The sequence below is a fragment of the Leucoraja erinacea genome, chromosome 1, assembly GCF_028641065.1.
Source record: "Leucoraja erinacea ecotype New England chromosome 1, Leri_hhj_1, whole genome shotgun sequence".
Taxonomy (NCBI): domain Eukaryota; kingdom Metazoa; phylum Chordata; class Chondrichthyes; order Rajiformes; family Rajidae; genus Leucoraja; species Leucoraja erinaceus.
In genome coordinates this window covers 154,960,409-154,984,632 of record NC_073377.1, presented here as the reverse complement: position 1 = coordinate 154,984,632, position 24,224 = coordinate 154,960,409, and the positions used below count along the sequence as shown (strand labels likewise).

Below are 24,224 nucleotides of genomic sequence, written 5' to 3'. Positions count from 1 at the left end.
ACAGTGAAGTGTATGGATTGAGTCTGGAATCACATACAGGCGATGCCAGGTAAGAACAGAAGGAAATATGAGCAGGATTAGACTACCTGGCTTCCCAATCCTGAACTGGCAATCAAACCCTCATCTTTCAAAACAATATCTGAAAGATGCAAAGGCATAAAGGTTGCAGATGCGATTTACAAAATAATGGCTGGGCTGAGGAGCTGTAGTATTATGGATGAGAAACTGGGGTTGTTGTTCTCCTTGGAACAGAGGGATACTTCACTGAGTTTTGATGGAGATATTTAAACATTGCGGAACCTATAAATGGAGAGAAATTATTTCCATTGGTGTGGAGGACAAGACCTCCGTCACAAAACGATGGTGGTTGCAACAGTAAAAAATAAAAGTGTTTTGAGATTGTTCTTTTTCTAGTGATATGAGTGGTTATCGTCTGTGATGCACTATTCAGGGTTAGTGGAGGGTGATTCAGTCTTGGTTTTCAAAGGGATCTGAAAGGGAGAAATTTGCAAACCTGTGGCAGTTGAGGGGTACAAGTGAGTGAACCAGCTGGATTTCTCTTGTATAGGAAGGGACTGCAGATGCTGGTTTAAACCGAAGGTGGGCACAAATTGTTGAAGTAACTCAGCGGGACAGGCAGTATCACTGGAGAGAAGGATTGGCTGACGTTTCAGGTCGAGTCCCTTCTTCAGACTGAGCGTCAGGGGAGAGGGTGTGGGACCCGAAACATCACCCATTCTTTCTCACCAGAGATGCTGCAAGTCCCGCTGAGTTACTCCATCTTGGATTTCTCTTGTGTATTGAGCTGCTACAAATACAAGGGGGCAACTAGCTTCCTATGCTGCAACCCACCCGTGATTCTGCAAAGATGCTTTATCTGTGTCGGCAAGGCTTGATGAAAGCAAAGGGCTGCATTTTTATCCCTGAAATTAGACTTTATTCAAAATTTAAAAATTAAGACAAATAATTAATAATATTACACATAATATTTATATTGCACATATTGTTATATATTCATTAAGTTATTTATAATAATAAATAATGCGAAACAAAATCCATGCAAAAACACTTCATTTTTGTTGGTGTCTAAACTTTCAATAGTGCCATGTTCAGCCGTGTTCACACCAGTTTTTAAACAAATCACCTTTGCTATTTGTGTGACCCCAGGAGTGATATTCCTTGCAGTCGGGGGGACATTGAGACTCAGCCCCTCGATGTCTGGCGGCAGAGGGACCCTAGACTGTGGTAGCCCCCAAACAAAGCACCAAGCTTCAGTGCATCCCTCAGCATGTACTCCTGCAGTCTGGAATGGGCCACTCAGCAACTTTCCCTGATAGACATCTCACCATGCTGGGTGGCCAGCAAGTTTCAGGCAGACTCCAGAGCATCTTTCATCGAATTGATGGTCTCAATATAACATAGCGTCTTTGAAAAAAACAGTGCAATAGCATGAGATTGTTATCAAAGCATGAAGGAACAAACAGTACGCTATTCACAAAGTCAATGCCAAAATAATAATGTGAAATGTCTACCAGTCTAACATTATTATATAGCATGAAATCCCAGAGCAGCCTCCGCTGCACCTGGTTGAGCCTGTTTCAATAGTGTAGCCTATGTGTTGATATACTATTGCAGCAGGAATTGTTGTTTGCTCGCGTTCATTTCTGCAATTTGATTGACCAAGACGCCCTTTCCTTTCTCTGTCATTGCAGGAGGGAACAGATTGAAGAGTCAGCCATTCCGGCTGAACTGGGCTTGGATTTCCTTGGAGAGGGATTATTACCTTGTGGATGAGGATTCCCGTTTCCTGGAAGTAACTTTAAGGAGAAGGGGATACTTGGGAGAAACATCTTTTGTTGGTAAGAATCCTCCTGGTCCCCATAAGAAATGGAACCTCCAAGCTATTTCTTTATATAACAGGATCACTGGTTTAGTTTAGTTTTGTTTGGAGGTACAAAGTACAAAAAGGACACTTCGTCCCACCCTGTCCACGCTGTCCAGCGATCATCCCATACACTTGGTCTATCCTACACACACATATTTTACACAAGCCAATTAGCCTACAAACCTGCACGTCTTTGGAGTGTAGGAGGAAACTGGAGCAATCGGAGAACACACACACAGTCACAGGGAGAACATGCACATCCACACAGACAGCACCTGAGGTCATGATCGAAGAGGGGCCTCTGGTGCTGTAAGGCAGCAACTCTACCACTGTGCCACTTCATTATTTCTGGGAACAACACGACACATCACAGCTTGGGTTGGGAACAGCTCCATCCAAGACCGCAAGAACTTGCAGCAAATTGTGGACGCACCCTAGGCCATCACACAAACCAACCTCCCATCTATTGACTCCATTTATACCTCGCGCTGCCTCGGCAGGGCCAGCAGCATAAACAAGGATGAGTCATATCCTGGCCACTTCCTCTTCTCCCCTCTCCCATCAGGCAAAAAGGTATAGAAGTGTGAAAACACACACCACCAGATTCAGGGACAATTTATTCCCAGCTATAATCAGGCAACTGAATCATCCTACCACAACCAGAGAGCAGTGCTGAACTACTTTCTACCTCTCTTGACGACCCTCGGACTTTCCTTGATCGGACTTTGCTGGCTTTACCTTGCACTAAATGTTATTCCCTAATCAGGTATCTATACACTGTCAATGGCTCGATTGTAATCATGTATTGTCTTTCTGCTGACTGGTTAGCACGCAACAAAAAGCTTTTCACTCTACTTTGGACCACGTGCCAATAAACTAAACTGAAATACTCACAGATTATTGCGATTACTCATATGGAAGTATAGTTTCATAATGCAATTCAAAAGAAGTGGCAAACTATTGAATGTAAAATCTATTGAACACCATGTCTAGCAATGTTACAAAATTTTGAGATTTTAAAAATCAAGTCTGCAATTTATCCCATCAGATAAAGCATAACAATAAGATTTGACACCAAAGTAAAAAGGTTATGGAAGAAATTAGCATCTTGTTCCCTATTGATTTTCATACAAAAAAGCTGTGATCTTGGATATTCAAAAGCCCATTTCTTAAGGAAAGATTACATTTTTAAATAGAATGTCACAAAAATTCAATATAACATGATTTTTTACACCATGTCTTATAGGCCAATTTAGTGAGGATGCCCATTTAAATCGGCTTTCTAGTGGGTTCATGTGAACGCGCGCTGGTTTAGAACGTTGACATCGCCTGGATTAGTGGAAAAAACTAATTTGCCCAAAATGAATTACTCGCTATAGATAACTTTAATTACAGGGTTATATATATGCCCCATTTAATGTAAAAATAAGGTACATACCTTTAATTGTTTGCTTTATAAAACCCTGGGGCTGCGAGAGGTTGCGGAATGAGACAGTAATTTTAAAACTATTAGAACTATATTATCGAGGCCTATAAAACTAATAATACCTTTTGCGACCGGGTCTTGCAGCGATTAAAACATCTGCTGATTTACAGCCTAGTGAAAATAGTTTTAAACCCGCCCCCTCCAAAAGACCTGGCTGAGGGCAGATTCCCAATAACGATTCAGGTAGGTTTTGTAACATACCTACCATGTCTTCCACTTTGAGGACCATGTGAGTTATCCTATTCCATCACAAGCATGACATTTAGATATATATTAGCAAAGATATTAAAATGTCTGCTGTTACAAAGTGACAATTTTCAGGAGGACTATTTGCAAAGAAAGGCCATGCAGTAGTGCTTAATTTAAGAGCCAATTATTTCCACAGGCTCTGATTTAGCTGAACTACAAGCATGCCAATGATCAATGGATTAATGAAAGGAACACTAGAGCTCCACTGAGGTACTTCCCTAAATTATTTTGACAAGGGTCGAAGATTATGTCTAGGAATTATTTTAACACACAATTTTCAAACATTTTGGTTAAACCTGGAACAAAATATTGACCTTCTAATTAATACTATGACACAACTCTGCAAGAGAGAATGGCGGTAATATTTGTTTTCGTCACATGGGCTATAATCTTGTTAATTGAATCTTATACCCAATGGAGACCCATTTGATTTTCATTCCATTCACCAATGCCACTCAGCTTACACCTCAGTGGCATGAATATTGATTCCTCTAACATCAAGTAACCTTTGCATTCTCTCTTTCTCCATCCTTCCTCCACCCTGGTCCTCTTGTTAATTTCACCATTTGTATTTCTTCATTACAACCTCATCCTTAGCCTACAATGGATCATTGATGGCTCCATCTTTCCTGAGTCGTCGATGCAGGCTCTGCTTAGCTCTGTACCTGTTTTCCCCCCCCCCCCCGCCCCCTCACTTACAGTCTGATGAAGGGTTCGACCCAAAACGTCAGCTATTAGTTTTCTCCAGAGATGCTGCCTGACCCGCTGAGTTACTCCAGCATTTTCTGACTATTACCCTAAACCCATCACTCCACAGCTCAAAAGAAGTACCTACTCAGAAATGGATTTTGGGAGTGGGTAGGACTTATCGACACAGCCATGAATTTGTACATGTTCTTATTTGGGCCCCTCGGGTATTTTGTCAGTGCTTTAGAGCAGTGGTTCCCAACCATTTTTAGTTCATGACCCCCTTGGTCTCTTTAATTTTTCTGTAGCCCTCCCTGACATTATTACAAAAAAAGTGCCCCCCTTCATTGAACCTGTGGCCCCCTAAATCCCCAAATTTTTCTGTGACCCCCCTGAAATTTGCCATGGCCCCAGGTTGGGAATCACTGCTTTAGAGCACCTTTTCCCTCGGACAATTACTCTCCTATCGCTGGCTCCTCTTCTTTTACTTCACGCTCTTTCACTGGCATGGAGTATGCATATACAATCAAATACTTGGAGTATACAATCAAATTACTGGAGTGGCGGCGCGGCTCTGGCTGCAGCGGCTTACTGGCGGTCCCATTGTCTTTGTGTTTTTATGTTGTTTATTTTGTTTGGTTAGTCTAGTTTTTTGGTTTTAGCTTGTGTTTTTGGGGGGGGGTTGAAACGGGGTTTGCAGTCTCTCCCTGCGGGGGAATACGACCTTTTTGTCGTATTCCCCTTCTCTGCCTCCGTCTGCGCTGAGGCCTAATGGAGCTGACGACCTCGAGGCTCCGGAGGCAGAGCACCGTCAGGACTTGAGCCCCGTGAGGGTGGTCCGACTCGCTCGCAGAGTCCTGGGCCATTCCAAGCCGAGGTGGGCCAGCCCGAGGGTGGAAGGCCCCGCTCCCGTCGGAGTCGAGCTCGGGAACCCCGCGGCGCTGGCAGCCCGGGGAGGTCGTCGCCAAGTTGGGGCGGAGCCCTGAAAAGCGGTCTCCGCCCAAGTCGGGGCGGGCTCCCGGTCGTCCACAGGTTCGGCGCCCAAGTCGGGGAGCCCAGCCCGGGGAAGAAGCGACGCCCAAGTCGGGGCGCCCGGTCCGGGGGAGGTTCCGCGCCCCAAGTCGGGGTGGCCCCGCCCGAGGCTGAAGACGGCACAATACTCACGTGAGGGTGGCTGGGACGGTGTTTCCTGTTGGAGGCCTGAGTCCGGGGTTCGGCCGCGGGCCAGCAGCTGCAACGCACAACGGAAACCCGGCAGCTTCAAACCACCCCGGGTCGCCAGTGCAGGGGGAGATTTAAAAACATCGCCGGGGGGGGGGGGGGGGGGGGGGTATCGCCCCAGCGCACACACACAGAGGGGAAGAGACTGTGACCTAAGACTTTTGCCTCCATCACAGTGAGGAGATGCTAAAACGCGGACAGACTGTGGTGGCCGATGTTAATGTGTGTTTATTGTTGTTTTATTGTATGGTATTATATGTATGACTGCTGCAATTCCATTCAGACTTTGGTCTGAATGACAATAAAAGGCTATCTATCTATCTACACTGAAGAAGAGACCTGACCCGAAATATCACCTATCCAATGAATCTGAAGAAGGGTCCCGATCCAAAACATTGCCTGCCCATACCTTCCTCAGATGCTGCCTGACCTGCTGAGTTACTCCAGCACTTTGTGTTTTGTTCAAGAGTCCAGTATCTGAACTCCCTGTTGTCTCCAGTATAGAGTTAGAAGCTGCTTCACAAAGCATCCGACTCAGCTGTAGTACTCCACTATCCAAAGCACGATCAGAAAAACAGTACACTTTACTTTAGTTTAGTTTACTGTCACGTGTACCGAGGTACAGTGAAAGCTGTTGTTGCGTGCTGACCAGTCAGAGGAAAGACAAGACATGATTAAAATGGAGCCATTCACGGTGTACAGACACATGATAAAAGGAATAACGTGAATAATATTTAGTGCAAGATTTGCATTCATCAAGCGCGTTTCATGATCCCAAGATGTTCAAGTGGATGGTCAGGAATAAATAGTAGTGCACTGGCACACCTGCCGGTTTACCCTACTACTAAATGTTAAAGTTATTTTTAAAAATTGCAGAGATAAAGTTGCACTAACATTGTAACCACAAAACCAAAGACGAGTTTTCTCCTTTATCTTGTAGGTATTGCCACCAGGGATGGCACCGCCGAGAGAGATAAAGATTTCAGAGGAAAGTCCCAAAAACAGGTCCAGTTCAACCCAGGCCAATCTACTGCAACTTGGAAAATGAAGATACTAGCTGATCATGAATACGAGACTTCAGAAACATTCCAGATTGCATTGTCTGACCCTGTCATGGCAGCGCTGGAGTTCCCAGAAACAACCACTGTCGAGATAGTTGACCCGAATGATGGTGAGTAGACTGCGGCCCCAATAGCGACAACTTTGGCCAACCATCATTTTTAATGGTATTCATTGTGTAGCTCAAAGTGTGAATCAATATGGAGATGGATTTTTGATGTGTGTGGTGTTCATTTACGCAATTATGAATAAAGAGCTTGAGAGTTTCACAAATGTACATGGTTCTGAACCCCTGGCCCAGGATTAAAGTTCCAGACAAGTCAAGATTCATATTTTTGGTTAGCTACACTCAAAGGTGTCTACTAACAGATGGAACCTATGGAGGTCCAAAGGGCAGACTAGCAGGTATGATTATATGTTCTCTTGGGGTAACCACAGTGTGTACCTGCAGTACATTTTGCAGATGGTATACATAACAGCCACTTTGCATCTTTTATCCTTGGAAACAAATATTTAGGATGACGAAAGGGTACAAATTAAACAAGCTGCATTGTCCTGGATGGTGTAAAACATCTTGAGAGTTATTGGTTCTGTATTCGTTCAGTTAAATAGGAAGTACTCCAACACATTCCTTACATGTCAAGTACATCGTGCAAAGGCTTTGCGATGTTAGGACATGAGTGACTCGCCACGGGATATTTGGCCTATAGCCTGCTACTGTAGCCACAGTGGTTATGTGAGTTTAATTATTCTCCCCACATTCACATCAACTCCTCCCAGGTTCCACCACTATCTGCACACTAAGGGCAACTCACTGGAAGAAACATATATGATCACAGAGTGAACATGCAAACTCCACACAGAAGATGTCAGGATTAGACTGGAGCCTCTGGACTGTGAGACAATAGACAATAGGTGCACGAGCCAGCACCGCCATTCAGTGTGATCATGGCTGATCATCCCAAATCAGTACCCCATTCCTCCCTTCTCCCCATATCCCTTGACTCCACTATTTTTAAGAGCCCTATCTAGCTCTCTCTTACAAGCATCCAGAGAACCTGCCTCCAACGCCCTCTGAGGCAGAGAATTCCACAGGCTCACCCCTCTCTGTGAGAAAAAGTGTTTCCTCGTCTCCGTTCTAAATGGCTTGCTCCTTATTCTTAAACTGTGGCCCCTGGTTCTGGACTCCCCCAACATCGGGAACATGTTTCCTGCCTCTAGTGTGTCTAAGCCCCTAACAATCTTATATGTGTCAATGAGATATCGTCTCATCCTTCTAAACTCCAGAGTGTACAAGCATAGATGCTCCATTCTCTCAGCATATGACAATCCTGCCATCCCGGGAATTAACCTTGTAAACATACGCTGCACTCCCTCAATAGCAAGTATGTCCTTCCTCAAATTAGGGGACCAAAACTGCACACAATACTCCAGGTGTGGTCTCACTGGGGCTCTGTACAACTGCAGAAGGACCTCTTTGCTCCTACATTCGATTCCTCTTGTTATAAATGCCCACATGCCATTCGCTTTCTTCACTGCCTGCTGTACCTGCATGCTTACTTTCATAGACTGATGTACAAAGACCCCCAGATCCCGTTGTACTTCCCCTTTTCCCAACTTGACACCATTTAGATAGTAATCTGCCTTCCTGTTTTTGCTACCAAGGTGGATAACCTCACATTTAGCTGGCAGTTCTGCTAGCTTCATCACTGTGCCAACCCGCAGAGATGGCACAGCTCTCTCAGTTTAGACACGAGTCCCCACAAGTTTGTGAGGAGAACTTCAAATGGCCCTCTGGCCAGAAGCTGCTTTGCTGGATCAGAGATCACTAGCTCTAGCGTTTTACCACAGTCTCACTGTATCCTGTTTGCTACAGTTTCAATGTGAGTGAAAAATTGGTGTCAATGTGTTGAGTAAATTCTCAGCATTAGAATTGGCCACCTCTCTGTCTCTATGTTCGAGTCGGGGCTAAGGGGAGTTTGATCCAGTTCAGCACTAATGTCCAAAGGCACTTTTGTTTTTCTTTCCAATAGAGTCCAAAGTTTACATTCCAGAATCGGAGTACAGGATTGAGGAAGATACTGGTGAAGTGTTCGTACCTGTGAAGAGGTCTGGTGATGCTAGCCAGGAACTCATGGCCATCTGTTTTACACAGCAAGGTGAGCTCACAAAGTTGTGCCTTCCTGTAAAAAACAAAAAAGTAGTCAAATGCTTTACACAATGATTGTGCTGAGAAGTTCTACATGAATGCAGCTCTTGCTCTGCATGGATGGGAACTGGGGTTTTGCCTGGAGAATAATAGTAACAAGGAACTGTAGATTATGGTTTACAAAAGTAGTCAGACTGTTGGAGTAACTCCGTGGGTCAGTCAGCATTGTCAGAGAACATAGATAAGCCACGTTTCAGATCGGAACCCTTCTTCAGACCAGGCAATCTTTTGGGTCGGGATCCTGCTTTAGACTGAATAAGAGTCCGAACCCAAAACGTCACGTATCCATGTTTTCTTGAGATGCGCCCTGACCCGCTGATCTGCTCCAGCGCTCTCCAGTGCTACAGTTTTGGTCTCCTAATTTGAGGAAGGACATCCTTTGGATTGAGGCAGTGCAGCGTTGGTTCACGAGATTGATCCCTGGGATGGCGGGACTGTCACATGAGGAAAGATTGAAAAGACTAGGCTTGCATTCACTGGAGTTTAGAAGGATGAGGGGGATCTTATAGAAACATATACATTTATAAAAGGACTGGACAAGCTAGATGCAGGAAAAATGTTCCCGATGTTGGGCGAGTCCTGAACCAGGGGCCATAGTCTTAGAATAAAGGAGAGGTCATTTAAGAGGGGAGTAAAAACTTTTTCACCCAGAGAGTTGTGAATTTATGGAATTCCCTGCCACAGAGGACAGTGGAGGCCAAGTCACTGGATGGATTTAAGAGAGAGTTAGATAGAGCTCTAGGGGCTAGTGGAGTCAAGGGATATGGGGAGAAGGCAGGCACGGGTTATCAGGCCCGTACGAAGCTTTTCAAAAAGGGGGGTGGCATGACAGGATTCCAAAAAACGTAATGTGAAATGGTGTACATGCTGCGCACATCATGAGCGTGAAGCGTGAAGTACCTCGATGCCCGGGTCCAGGGCCCGCTTAAGGGCCCTGGATGCTATGGGGTTTTAGATGCTTTCTGATGCATTATGAGCCTTATTTTGGAGCATTTTTGCACCAAATTTATGACCAATATTTCAGAAATTAACAAGAATCTGAGAGGTAGCTTTTTCACACAAAGGGTGCTAGGTGTATATAATGAGCTGCCAGAAGAGGTAGTTAAGGCTGGGACTATCCCACTGTTTAAGAGACATTTGGACACGTACATGGATAGGACATATTTAGATGGATATATGGGCCAAACGCGTGTGAGTGGGACTAGTTTAGATGGGACATGTTGGTCGGTGTGGGCAATTTGGGGCTGAAGGGCCTGTTTCCACACTGCATCATTCTATGACTAAAAAGTGAAGAAGAAAAATGCATGTAGATAAGTAGAGCAGATTTGAAAGAGGAGTGAAATGTAAAGGCAGTGAGAGGTTTATGGGTGGAAAGGAACATAGGAAAGGAGGGGGGAGAGTGGGCTTGGGCAGATGGGTGAAGGGAAAATAGTCACAAAGTGCTGGAGTAACTCAGTGGGTCAGGCAGCATCTGCGGAGAATATGAATAGGCGATGTTTCACAGAGTGCTGGAGTAACTCAGCGGGTCAGGCAGCATCTCTGGAGAACGTGGATAGGTGACATGTCACAGAGTGCTGGAGTAACTCAGTGAGTCAGGCAGCATCTCTGGAGAACATGGATAGGTGACATGTCACAGAGTGCTGGAGTAACTCTATGAGTCAGGCAGCATCTCTGGAGAAAAGGTATAGATTATATTTCGGGTCAAGACCGTTCTTCAGTTATATTCATGATGTGACATGCATAGACATTCCTGAATGTTACCCAAACTATCGTGAGCTACTTTGTTACGGTGCTTGCCCTCTCCTATAACATCTCTGCTGCCTTGGGTGATGCAGGGCAAGACACAAGCTTTGGGTCATGGTGTGAAGCTGTTGCTGTCTGTCCCAGCCTGGTAAAAACCTGGATGGAGTGGATTTAGAGAGGATGTTTCCACTACTGGGAGAATCTAGGACCAGTGGCCACGGCCTCAGAATCAAAAGACATTCCTTTAGGAAGGAGATGAGCAGGAATTTCTTAAGTCAGAGGGTGGTGAACTGTGGAATTCATTGCCACAGACAGCTGTGGAGGTCCAGTCAATGGACATTTTTCAGGAGGAGATTGATAGATTCTTGATTGATACGGGTGTCAGAGGTAACGGGGAGAAGGCAGGAGGGAGAATGGGTTTGAGAGGGAAAGATAGATAGAGTCATAGAGTGATACAGTGTGGAAACAGGCCCTTCGGCCCAGCATGTCTCATCTGCACTAGTCCCACCTGCCCACGTTTGATCCATATCCCTCTGAATCTGTCCTATCCATGTACCTGTCTAACTGTTTCTTAAATGTTGTGATAGTCCTCGCCTCAACTACCTCCTCTGGCAGCTTGTTCCATACACCTACCACCCTTTGTGTGAAAAACATACCCCTCAGATTCCTATTAAATCTTTTGCTCTTCACCTTAAACTTATGTCCTCTGCTCCTCGATTCACTTACTCTGGGCAAAAGACTCAACCAAATCTATCCAAATCATGATTTTATACACTTCTATTAGATCATCCCTCATCCTCCTGTGCTCCATGAAATAGAGTCCCAGCCTACTCAACCTCCCCCTATAGCTCTGGCCCTCTAGTCCTGGCAACATCCTCGTAAATCTTCACTGTACCCTTTTCAGTTTGATGACATCATTCCTATAACATAGTGGGTCCAGCGGGGGTGGCGTGGGCCCAGTAGGGGTCAGTGGGAGGGGGCAGGGTAAGAGGGGCAGGGTAAGGGGGAAACCGTCTCCCAGTCTCTTCCTGGCGGGGACGCGACTATTTCTCCGAGTCGCGCCCTGGTCCCCCACCTCGCGGCCTACCACCTGGATCGGAGTGGCCTTTCCTGCCGGGTACCGGGAACCGGACCAGGGCTGCTACAGCGGCGGCGCAGGGCTGGAGTCACCGCGGAGCGGGCGATGCCTACCTGGGTCGCCGTTTGGAGCTCCGGAGCGTTGAGCCATTGCTCCAACATCGTAGAGCTCTGGTGCGGAGAGCTTCCAACGTGGGCAGCGCTGAACAACATCGTGGAGTCCTGGGGCGCCTTGCAGAGGGTCTGCAGCAGCGGGTCTCCATCCGGCACGGCCTACGGACTTTGGAAGCCGCCGACTCCGGTAGGAGGGGGCCGACTCTGGCGTCCACACCGCTGAGGACGTCCCGTAGCCCCGACGTCGGACTTGTATCACCCCGGCGAGTGGTCCTGGACATCGGGCCGCCCGTAGCTGCAACTGCGGAGGGCTTGGGGAGGCCCTGACCACGGGGAACAGTGGAGGAGGAGACTGACTTTGGTGCCTTCCCACACAATGGGGAACTTTGATTCTGCTGTGTGGGGATGTTTTATGTTAAATTCTATAGTGTGTTGTGTCCTTTATTTTTATTTTTGTTGTATGGCTGTATGGGAAATTCATTTCACTGTGCCATCTGGCACATGTGACAATTAAATCTATCTTGAATCTTGGGGATGGCGTGGGCCCAGCGGGGGTGGCGTGGGCCCGCGGGGGTGGCATGGGGGCCGGGCGGGGGTCAGTGGGGGTGGCATGGGCCCGGCGGGGGTCAGGGGGGGTGGTGTGGGCCCAGCGAGGGTGGCATTGGCCCAGCGGGGGTGGCGTTGGCCCAACGGGGGTGGCGTTGGCCCTGCAGGGGTCAGCGGGGGTGGTGTGGGTGGGAGATGGCTTGGGGCCTGGCGGTGGGAGGAGGCGAGGAGAGTGGGCCCCGCCGCAGCGCCATCTGGTGTTGGGGTTACAGCCGCTGGGTTCAGATTCAGCCACTCCCGCCCGGCGACGGGAAAACGGAGAACTGGAAACGCTGATTATTTTTTTTCAGATTTTTTTTTTCTTATTTCTTACTCTGGGAGAAAAAAGGGGGGTGTGGTCGCACCCAATGCACCCCCCCCCTCCCCCCCCCTTCGGACGGCCATGGGTTATTGATAGGGGACGATCAGCCATGATCACAATAAATGGCGGTGCTCACTCGAAGGGCCGAATGGCCTCCTCCTGCACCTATTTTCTATGTTTCTATGTTTCTGTGTCTTTCTTGGTCTGGAGAATGTTTAATGAATGCGTGCCTTTCCTCCAGCAACCGCCACAGGAACAATTCCAAGTACCGTCTTGTCGTATTCTGACTATATCACCCGGCCAGAGGACCACACCAGTGTGATTCGATTTGACAAGGAAGAGACTGAAAAATTCTGTCGCGTTGTCATCATTGACGATTCACTTCATGAAGACGAGGAGAGCTTCAACATCACACTCAGCATGCCCATGGGTGGCCAGCTTGGCAAGCAGTATCCCACGGCTCGTATCGTCATTCTTCCCGATATGGCGGACGGTATGTGCTTCGGGTAACTTTGACATTTGATGATCTGGCAATTCTCGTGTTTATTGTCTATAATCCTGGTGATTGCTAAGGAAAGGGATGGCGTCTTGAGCTAATGGTGATGCTTGTGTCTATGTCACTACTCCTTCTACTCGATCTAAACTACTTAATATTAGGGCATAAGAGGAAAGGCGAATACCAAACTACACAGATTAAAGTCTCCTGCTATTTTGGTTCTGGCTAACTGGGTGGCCTGGAGATGCAGCGATAGAGTTGCTGCCTTACAGCACTTACAGCGCCAGAGACCTGGGTTTTGTCTACCTTTGGTTTAGGAACAGTTGTTCAAAGCTGCATGAAATTGCAAAGAGTTACAGATATCGCTCAGTCCATCAGACAGACCAGACTTCCCACTATTGACTCCATCTGTACTTCACATTGCCTCAGAAAAGTAGTCAACGTAATTAAAGACTTTAAAGTCCCTCTGTTCCCATCTAGCAGAAGGTACAGAAGCTTGAAATTAAACACTTCTAGACCCAGGAACGGTTTATGCCCCTCTATTATCAGGCTTCTGAGCGGTCCTTCCATAAGCTAGGGGACTGTTCAATTCACCTCTAACCCCATTATGGACATAGGACTTTCTCTATGGAACTAATGCACTACAATGCTGCAAGCTATTCTGCACGCTGTATCTGCTCTATGTTTTGCACTTGAGTTTGATCTGTTTGCATTTATGTATAGTATTATCTGATCTTTTGAATAGCATGCAAAACAACGCTTTCAATGTACCACTGGTAGTGGTGTCATGGTACATTCGGGGCAAAGTGATCAACATAACCAACAAAAATACAGGTATAGCTGGGGCCTGTGTGAGTGCCCATGGCTACACCATTGATTTGGAAAAAGTGAATTGAATCAAAAGAAACGTTTTTGAGGATGAGGACAAGCTCTATCAGATGGAGGAGAGTGTTTGTTGAGGGAAACTGGTTACATCTCTGTTTTAGAAAAGAAACAGGGCCCAGAGGTTTTACCGATGGAGAACAGATGAGTAAAGGGACAGAATATCCATGTTAAGGGTGAGGCAATGGGAGCCGAGGAAATGGAGGTTGTTGCCGTGGTGTGAGATGTCCCACGTGTAGATGGAGAGGGATTGTACAAGGGAGGATAAGATAAAGTTGAGAAATGAGGAGATGAGTTGAGTGGGGGCAAGAGCAGGCACAAACAATGCCCTACCTGGACAGTCCTGTTTGTGGACTTTGGGTCAGAGACAGAAACTGGAAGTGTTAGTTTAAAGAACGGTGATGTTTTGGGAGACAGTGGCCTGGTATTTGTTGGTGGGGTCATGGTCAAGGGGTAGTGGGTATGAAGTGGTATCTAAGAACTGTCACTCGATCTGAGCAAGGTACAGGTCACGCTGTCAGAGTACAATGGCATTGCCCTTGTATGCAGGTTTGGTGATGAGGTTTCGATGTTTGTGAAATGAGTGGAGGACTGTGTGTTCGTAGGGGGTGAGATTGGAGCAGGTGAGAGTGGTGGATGAATCGAGATGGTTATGTTCCAGTGGCATTTGTAAATTAAATGACTGAGAGAGGGTAGAAGATTGGCAGGGAGTGTCTAAGTGGAAGAGGAGGGTTGGAAATGGCACAAAGTGTCATCAATTTTCCCTACTGGGGCATTAGGGATATGTCCGAGCGCAAGATCCGGACATTTCAGGAAATATCACAATATTTACTGCTTTTTTTATCTGGAATGTCAGAAATGTAAATGTACTAGGGAGAAAAAAAATCTTTCCAGTATCAATGTGAAGAGATGTGCGGCACGGTGGCGCAGCGGTGGAGCTACAGCGCCAGAGACCCGGGTTTAATCCTGACTAAGGATGCTTGTCTGGACGAAGTTTGAACATTCTCCCCGTGACTTGTGTGGATTTTCTCTGAAAGCATCAGCTTCCTCCCACACTACAAAGACGTACGGGTTTGTAGGTTAACTGGCTTAGTATAAATGTAAAATTGTAAAAAGATTGTCCCTTGTGTGTGTAGGGTCGTGTTATTGCACGGGGATCACTGGTCGGTATGGACGCAGTGGGCCGAAAGGCCTATTTCTGCGTTGTATCTCTAAAATTAACTAAACTCTTGGTTATTAACATTAGGAAATGGTAGTTCAGCTCTGATTTGTGTTATAAAGGAGGTGCAACATTTGTTTTACAGGATGAAGTTATTACATAAATATATTTGGGGCTTAGGCTTCAGACAACCTGGATTGTCATTTTAACATTTAAAGCAGACTTCCACTGTCTTTTTTGGATAAGACTTTGTTTCGGGTCTTTTTCATAATTCTTAATTCAGATACACTACGTCGATAAACAATTAATTTATTAAATATATATTGTCTATTGACAGATCAGAGTGTCGGGCAGCAGAGACGAGCAACAGAATAGTATCCTTACTATAGTAAATTAGAAAGTCCCTGGAGACATGCCAAATTTCCTCAGTCTCCTCTGGAAATGGAGGCATGGTGTTTCTTCTCGGCTGTTGCAACATGCCTTGATAGCCTTAGTATGTAGAAATCTATATCAATCTGTTTTGAAAGGCCTCACAGCCCTCTGGAGTTGAGAATTTCAGGGGTTGCAATCAGTCACGGGAGATTGAACAAGTGTTGAGTAGCTGATCTGTGGTTGGGGATTGTCAGATGATAGATCATCGAGGGCAGCAGAAAGATGAGATGGTGTTGGGTGACAGGGCATGAGGCACTTTGTGCAGTGGTTGAAAGATGGGTGGCAAAGTGCGTGAGTGGCAGATCAGTGCATCAGTGGGTAGATTGGTGGGAGTTTGTGAGATTATGAGGGGGATAGGCTGACCTGGAGTATTGTGTGCAGTTTTAATCCCCTAATTTGAGGAAGGACATTCTTGCTATTGAGGGAGTGCAGCGTAGGTTTACAAGGTTAATTGCCGGGATGGCGGGACTGTCATATACTGAGAGAATGGAGCAGCTGGGCTAGTTCACTCTGGAGTTTAGAAGGATGAGAGGATATCTCATTGTTAAGGGCTTGGACACACTAGAGGCAGGAAACATGTTCCTGATGTTGGGGGAGTCCAGAACCAGGGGCCACAGTTTCAGAATAAGGAGTAAGCCATTTAGAACGGAGATGAGGAACACTTTTTCTCACAGAGAGTGGTGAGTCTGTGGAATTATTTGCCTCAATAATGGTGGATGCAGTTTCTCTGGATGCTTTCAAGAGAGAGCTAGATAGGGCTCTTAAAAATAGCAGTCAGGGGATATGGGGAGAAGGCAGGAATGGGGTACTGATTAGGGATGATCAGCCATGATCACATTGAATGGCGGTGCTGGCTCGAAGGGCCAAATGGCTTACTCCTGCACCTATTGTCTATTGTCTATTGACAGATCAGGCAGCATAGACAGGCAATAGATGAGCAGCAGCTACCCGATCCAGTTTTTGGCCACTTGGCTGCTTCTCTCTGGCCTGTTCTCATGCCAATTAGTATGGTGTCTTCAGAATCCTTTTATCTGATTTAAGGTTCTTACACTCAAAAGTCCACATCTTGGCATAATGCTTAGAACAGTCGATAACTTAAATTGAGACCGTTTCATTGACGTTGGCCCCAGTTAAAGGATTAAAGATTTTGTTTTTGCAGAGAAAACAGTCATGGGCTACAGATTATGGTAATCCCTGTCTTTAGGTTTGGAATGATCTCTTTCCCACCCGCAGAACGTGCTTTGGGATGTTAATTGTGTTGTGACACTGCCTGCTGCTGCTGTAGCGTTCTCACTGAGCCAGCAGATCAGCTCAAAGAGCTAAAATGTCCACATCAGCAGCAAAGCCACTACTGCAAGACTATTTGCACATCTTCACGTTAACGTACAAAACAGAGACCACACATCTTACCCACACTCCAATACTGTCTGCATCAAATTAGTTTAGTTTAGAGATACTGCGCGGTAACAGGCCCTTTGGCCCACCGAGTCTGCACCGACCAGCGACCCCCACACATTAACACTACCCTACACACACTAGGGACAATTTTTTAAATATATATTTTTACACCAAGCCAATTCACCTACAAACCTGCAAGTCTTCGGCGTGTGGGAGGAAACTGAACATCTTGGAGAAAACCCACACAGGTCACAGGGAGAACGTTCAAACTATGTACAGACAGCAGGATCAAACTCGGGTCTCTGACTCTATAAGACTAGGCCACCGTGCCACCCATTAATATGTTCCGTTTTCCTCTATATAATGACTCGGTCTACATTTTGCTGCGTCATATTTAGCAAAGGTTTTCTACTGTTTCATCTGCTTAATTACTGCCAATGTGCAGTAACGAAGATGAGCGGTTAATTATTACACAAATCCCGTACTTAGACGTATAGGTTGTAACTGTTGTCTGGCATTCTGTGGTCCAGTAACTCCTGTGCATGTTATGAATCTGCAGTACATCTCTACACTAATGAACTAATTCTAACTAAGATCTAAAATGAACTAAGATCTCTACTAATCTGTAAGCAAATTAACCTAACAGGGCAACTTTTGTGACCTGGGGCATCAGCAGTTTCAGCCGAGGACATTCCCAATGCACCAAATTCTCAGATTACAGATAGTTTTCAGAACCCGTGCATGACTACACTTAAAAATACGGTTCTGCTGCTGGGAGGAAAATGATCGGGGACAATTTTCATTGTCTAGGTTTTCTGTGGTCAGGCATCACCCAGATCCCAAGGTTGTTGGACTAGAAACTTTCAGCGGCTGCTGTTGCTCTGATTACCAAGAATGTATGAGCGATGCCAAAGAGTAAATTGCCGTATAATTTACTTCGGGTGCTGATCCCATTTGCACATGAAAATAGATGTAACCTTCCGAAATACCCCGACTTTGCCATGGTATTTTTTTTAATCCATATTAAAACATGGGCTTTCCATTATTTATTTGGATTAAAGGTCCTCCCTTGGTTACGTCAGGGTACGATGTCTGAGAACTCTTTTGTAACCCAAACATAACTCAACCATTCGGATTTATCAGATAGATCAGCCATGATTGGGTGAGTGGGCAAATGTTTGGCAGATGCAGTATAATGTGGGTAAATGTGATGTTATCCATTTTGGTGGCAAAAACGGGAATGCAGACTATTATCTAAATGGTGGCCAATTGGGAAAGGGGGAGATGCAGCGAGACCTGGGTGTCATGGTACACCAGTCATTGACGGTAGGCATGCAGGTGCAGCAGGCATTACAGAGAGCGAACAAAATGTTAGCTTTCATGCCTCCCTAGAAGAGCGACATAAATATGAGCAATAAATAAATCTGTTTACATCCATACAGTACGGGGGAGGAGTGTCCGGGGGGTGGGGGGTGATTGGCAATCACCGAGGTACAGTGTTGAGTAATGTAACAGCCGCAGGGAAGAAGCTGTTACTGGACCTGCTGGACCGGCAACGGAAAGACCTGTAGCGCCCCCCGGATGGTAGGAGGGTAAACAGTCTGTGGTTGGGGTGAGAGCAGTCCTTGCCGATGCTGAGCGCCCTTCGCAGACAACGCCCTTCACAGCCAATCTGTTAAATCTGTGTGGGCTGTATGTAAATTAGCCACAAGTAACCTGGGGAGAACTCTGAGAATGATCTGTTATCAAGAAGCTACAAATCTAGAAAATGCTGGATTTGTTGCCAGTCACAATCTTCTACAGTTTACCATTAATAGCCATTCATGAAAATAAAAATATTGTTAGAATAAATCGAAGACGAACCCGATAAAATGGAATCCCAAAGAGGAGGGAGGTTCATTGTGTACCATAGGTTTAACAGTGCCTTTCACATCAGTGTCAGAGCTTAGTCATTTCCAACAGTGGATGCAAAGACTTATTTCTATAAAAAGGCAGTAAAACTAGTGGAAATCCAATCAGCAGCAGGAAGGCCGAGCTGTTGTATTCGAACTGAGAGGTATCTGCCTTTCATGAATTGTTGCTTTAAGTACAGGAAGGAGGAAGAAAAGAAGAATTAACCCATTGATGAAAAGAAAAGGCTCACTGTAGATATTCAATTTGGGAACAATCCACTTAGCAGCTCGAAAAGCAGCAGGGATTCCAGTTGTGTTTTTGGCATTGTCGGAATGGAGGAAACACTGCAACTAAAACTTTTGTGATTTTGTTTCTTCGTGTCTCATCTTGCGTGCTTCCTTTGGCTCAAAGCTCGAAATATTTATTGAGCAGACAGACCTGTTCAGCCCTGTGTAAAATTGGCTGTTGGGGGACCATAACCAATAGCTTGATGTTTGACATGGTGATCAATATTAGAGTATCAGCTCCAGAATTACTGATTTTGTCAGATATATTTTGAATACATTCATATAATGGAAACATTACCCTTTTATCAATCAATCAATCAACCTTTATTGTCATCTTGCAAGCAACAGTTGTTACAGTGCAAAATGAAAAGACGTTTCCCAGTGAATAGCGGAGCATCGCACATGAAATTTAAACACTTCACACATAATAACACTAAAAACAATCCAGTCCCTGATGGAACAGTATAAATAGTTAAAAGCAGGTTAAAAAAAAAAACAAAAAAAAAACACAATGTTAAAATTCAATAAACCAATCATAAAAAATGTCCGGGGCCGCTGATTTGAGTGGCCAGTGCCAGTATTAAAGTGTCCGTGCCAGCCGCAGAGTCAAGTCAAGTGACTGTGGGTGCAGAGTGACTGTTTAGCAGCCTCACAGCCTGTGGTAGGAAGCTGTTTAGCAGCCTCGTAGTCCGGGCTTTGATGCTACGATATCTCCTGCCTGATGGCAGGAGATCCAGGTGTGCGTGGAGGGGGTGCAGTTTGTCCTTGGCAATTCTCTGTGCTTTCTTCAGACAGCGGCTCTGGAACAGTTCTTGTACCGAGGGTAGGGAGATGCCAATGATCCTCTCTGCTCCTCTCACTACCCTCTGCAGAGCCTTTCTGTCCGAACAGTTACAGTTGGAGTACCACGTATTTATGCAGTACGTGAGTACAGACTACACCGTGCCCCTGTAGAAAGTCCTGAGGATGTTGGTGGGGAGTGAGGCCTGTTTTAGTTTCCTCAGGAAGTGCAGTCGCTGATGGGCCCGTTTGACGGTCCCAGTGGTGTTCCTGGACCAGGTGAGGCTGTCCGTTATTTGCACACCGAGGAACTTTATGCTCTCCACTCTCTCCACTGCAGTGCCACTAATGTTGAGCGGTGTATGCTTTGGCTGTGCCCTCCTGAAGTCGACAACCATCTCATTAGTTTTGTCGACATTCAATTTTAGGTTGTTTTTGCCGCACCAGTCCACCAGTTGTTCTACTTCCTCCCTGTACATTGTTTCGTCATCTCCACTGATGAGTCCCACCACTGTAGTGTCGTCCGCGAATTTTATGATTTTGTTTTCCCTGAATCTGGCAGCACAGTCATGTGTGAGCAGAGTGAACAACAGCGGGCTGAGCACACAGCCTTGAGGGGAGCCGGTGCTCAGCGTGATCGAGCCTGAAGTGTTCTTGCCAACACGGACTGACTGCGGTCTCTCTGTCAGAAAGTCCAAGATCCAGTGACACAGGGTGGTGTTGAGGCCCAGCAGGGTTAGTTTCTCCACAAGTCTCTGTGGGATGATGGTATTAAACGCTGAGCTGAAGTCAATGTACAGGATTTTAAAATATCCATTACATCTTTTTCAACTGAAGATAATCATACAGCCCTGTACTTTGAATAAAATAGTAATTTCCATCTTAGTAAGTAACTGACCTTTTTACTTGTGTCCTACTGAAACTAAATGAAATAAAATGGCACTGAAAAAAATATATATAATCAAACCACTCAGCTAAATTTACCTTTTATATAAAGATAGGCAATCTATCTCAAACAAATGTTTTCTCTTGAACCATTAACAATAAGGGGTGAATGTGAAATGTATCCCTGGCTCAGTAAAGTACAGAACTCTATGATCAGCCCAGGAGCAGAGCAAGAGGTCAGTTTAGTTTAGGGATACAGCACGGAAACGGGCCTTTCGGCCCAGTAAGTCCACATCGACCGTTGGGTTGCCAACTTTCTCACTCCCAAATAAGGGACAAAGGGTCAAAATAAGGGACAAATTCCCAACGGCAAATTGCTGACCGACTCAGCCGTGGCTGGGTGAATGATGAGTTGGCCTGGGTGCTGGACTGCACACAAAGCCCAGCCGGCGGGCCAGCTGAGGAGTTTTGGTCCGGCACCCCATACAACTCATGAAGTTGGTTGGGCTGGCGACTGCCGGGGCCACGGGCGAGGCGCTGCTGCTGCACTCCATGGGCTGCACTACGTCGGGTGCAATGTGCTGATATCTAAATAATCTGGCTGGCCATCAGCTCATTCCAGCCCATTACAACCACCTATACCTAGCAGGCCTTGCTTTGATCCATCCATTATGTCTGATTCATGTTTCATTTGTGGCTCAATACTAAACGAGCAGACCTTTCATTTAATTGTAGAAACAAAGAACTGCAGATGCTGGTTTATACCAAAGATAGACAAAAACGTGCTGGAGTAACTCAGCGGGCTCCCAACCCGAAACGTCATCTATCCTTTTTGTCCAGAGCTGCTGCCTGAGTTACGCAAGCACTTTGTGCCTATATTTGATTTAACGGACTATTTTTCTTTCCACAGAGGCTGCTTAAGCTGCTGAGTTGTCCAGTATTTTCTGTATTTGTTTCAATTTTGCAGCATCTGCAGTTAAAAAAAAATATCATCCAATTACAAATGTTGAAGGCTGATCTTTGCCACAAATAAGTTCTTAACAATTAATCCACCCCTCTCTCAGGTGGTGTTCTGAAGTTGAACCAGACTGTTTGGAACTTTGGTTTTGCATTTGGTCTTAGGAAGAATATCATTTCAACTATATTTCCCATTCTCGTTGCACCTCTGTATCATCAACAATCTACCTTCAACATTGCCTGAGACCTTTTGCTGCCATTGTTATATCCAGACTTCTCAATTCACGTGCACTTCTGGCCAGCCTCCCTTCTTAGACCCTCCATAAAATTTGAGCCCATCCTCACACATATAAATAAAGCACAGCAATGTACCCCTGTTAAACAATATGGTCTGCAAAACAAGGATGTATGTCTACACACTAATCTGTGTCACAAAACCACAGGATGCTGTTTTCTCAGGAGGGTAGTTAAACATTAATTAAAAAAGAATGCAAATTCTAAAATGTGTTTTTGCTGATTAAAACTTGCACATGGTTGAGTGATGGAAGGAGAAGCTTGTTATTGGAAGAAGTATTTTTACAGAGAGCAGTTTGCTCTGAGTTCATTAAAGGTCTTGCATTGTTTATCTGTTTGGGCATCAAGCACATGTAACAATGGGTCATTCCGTGGCTCAATTGTTTGTGCAAGCAAATAAGCTTTGATGTTTTTTTCGGACGTATACCTAAATCCGCACTTGTTTCAACTCAACATTCAGCTGAAGTAGCTAATAAATGGGATGGAGTCTGAGGACCTGAAGCCTACAGTGTCAGCAGTTGCATAAGCAAACAGGCCCATGTACCCTTCGATATCCATCTTCAATTCAATTAATTCAGCTTTAATGTCATCGCACAATACAAGTATCAGTACAACGAAATGCAGTTTTGCGTCAGTCCGTAGTAGTTGTACATAAAGAAAACAAAAAAAAATAGAAAGAGGGAAGATACAGAATAATTCAAGAAATACAGAATAAGCATATTGTATTAGGTATGTTGCAAAACCAACCTTAAGCGTCGCTACAGATCTGTCCAAGCCGAGAGGGGGGCGGGATTAAAACGCGATTTTCCGTAGGCTATTCAAATCGAGGTTGTTCAGCCTACTTAGTTGCTGACGACAAATCGCTTGGAGGTTTGTTCGCTGGAGCTATTTTTACATTTAAGGGTTTATTTAATTATTATAGTAGTTTAAAAATTATCCTCCAAACCCGCGACCGCCGACCACGGGCCGGATCTCATACAGGGGACAACGGAAGCTAGGTTGTTTATTTTTACATTAAAAAGCGCTTCTTAAGATCCCTTTATACAAAGTTTTATGTTGCGAGTAGCTAATTTGGGGCCCCATTAAATCCCGCAGTATTTTTCTGGACGTTTGGGGTACAAATCTGCCGCAATGGGAACGTTCTAAACCAGCGCGTTCCACAGGATCCCACTCAAAAGCTGATTTAAATGGCCATTAATTTACAGCAATTGAACACTAAATTCCTTCCATTTGGCCTATAAATGAATGTCAATGAGATTTAAAAATCATGTTTTATAGTGAATTCTTTGTGAATGTTATTTGGACACTTAGGCTATTTAAAAATGTTAATCTTTTCTTAAGAAATGGATAGATGTTTAGATCTAGTAATTGAAGTTTGGAATTAGCTACAATTGGGTAACTAACTAATTATATGCTTTAATTTCAGGTCATCCAAGTAAGATTGTTTTATATTTGTTTCAGAATGCTTCAATCTATGATAACTAAAAATTTCATTCAGTTCTCTTAATTTTTAAGAACGTTATGGCCATTTCACTGTCCACGATCACAGCTTTTTTGTTATGTCCATAGAAAATCAATAGGGAACAAGATGCTAATTTCAGAGTATGAAAATGGCCATAACATTTTTAATACTTGAGATATGAAAGTGAATTAGGTGTCAAATTAAACTTCTTTTTATGCTTTATCTGATGGGATTAATTGCAGACTTGATTTTTAAAATCTCAAAGTTTTGTAACATTGCTACTTGTATGTGACGTGTACTGCCGGCCAATGTAGCTGCTCAGGGAACCTGATCACTCTTTTGCTCAAGGGATTACTGTCGTCTCCCCTTGAGCAACAAATGGCAGCTGCAGTGTCTGGGTATTCCTTCTGGTGTTACAAACACAAACAGTTGTAGGGAGAGCTATAAAAACTAAGCATTTCCCTCACAAGGTTTGCTGTTCACACTTTTAATCTCAGCCAGCAAATATTTCCGACTTCCCTCAATCAGGAAAATTAACATTTTTGCTCTCTGTCCATCCTCAATAGCGATTGACTTTAGCAGAGTTACCTTTATCTGGGAATTTCACAAATTGACACATATTTTTCTGAGTCTAATGAGTAATATCAGGGAGGGAAACTGTG

At 45.0% G+C, this 24,224-nt stretch overlaps 1 protein-coding gene across 1 annotated transcript in view; it reads left to right on the top strand.

The window, feature by feature from the left end:
* The window catches only part of frem3 (Fras1 related extracellular matrix 3), a 144,595-nt gene that overhangs the window by 55,448 nt on the left and 64,923 nt on the right, over positions 1-24,224 (top strand). Inside the window, exons 3-6 of the mRNA XM_055646139.1 lie at positions 1,713-1,859; positions 6,469-6,699; positions 8,621-8,746; positions 12,879-13,130. Coding sequence (XP_055502114.1) covers positions 1,713-1,859; positions 6,469-6,699; positions 8,621-8,746; positions 12,879-13,130 — 756 coding nt within the window. The remainder of the gene's footprint in view (positions 1-1,712; positions 1,860-6,468; positions 6,700-8,620; positions 8,747-12,878; positions 13,131-24,224) is intronic.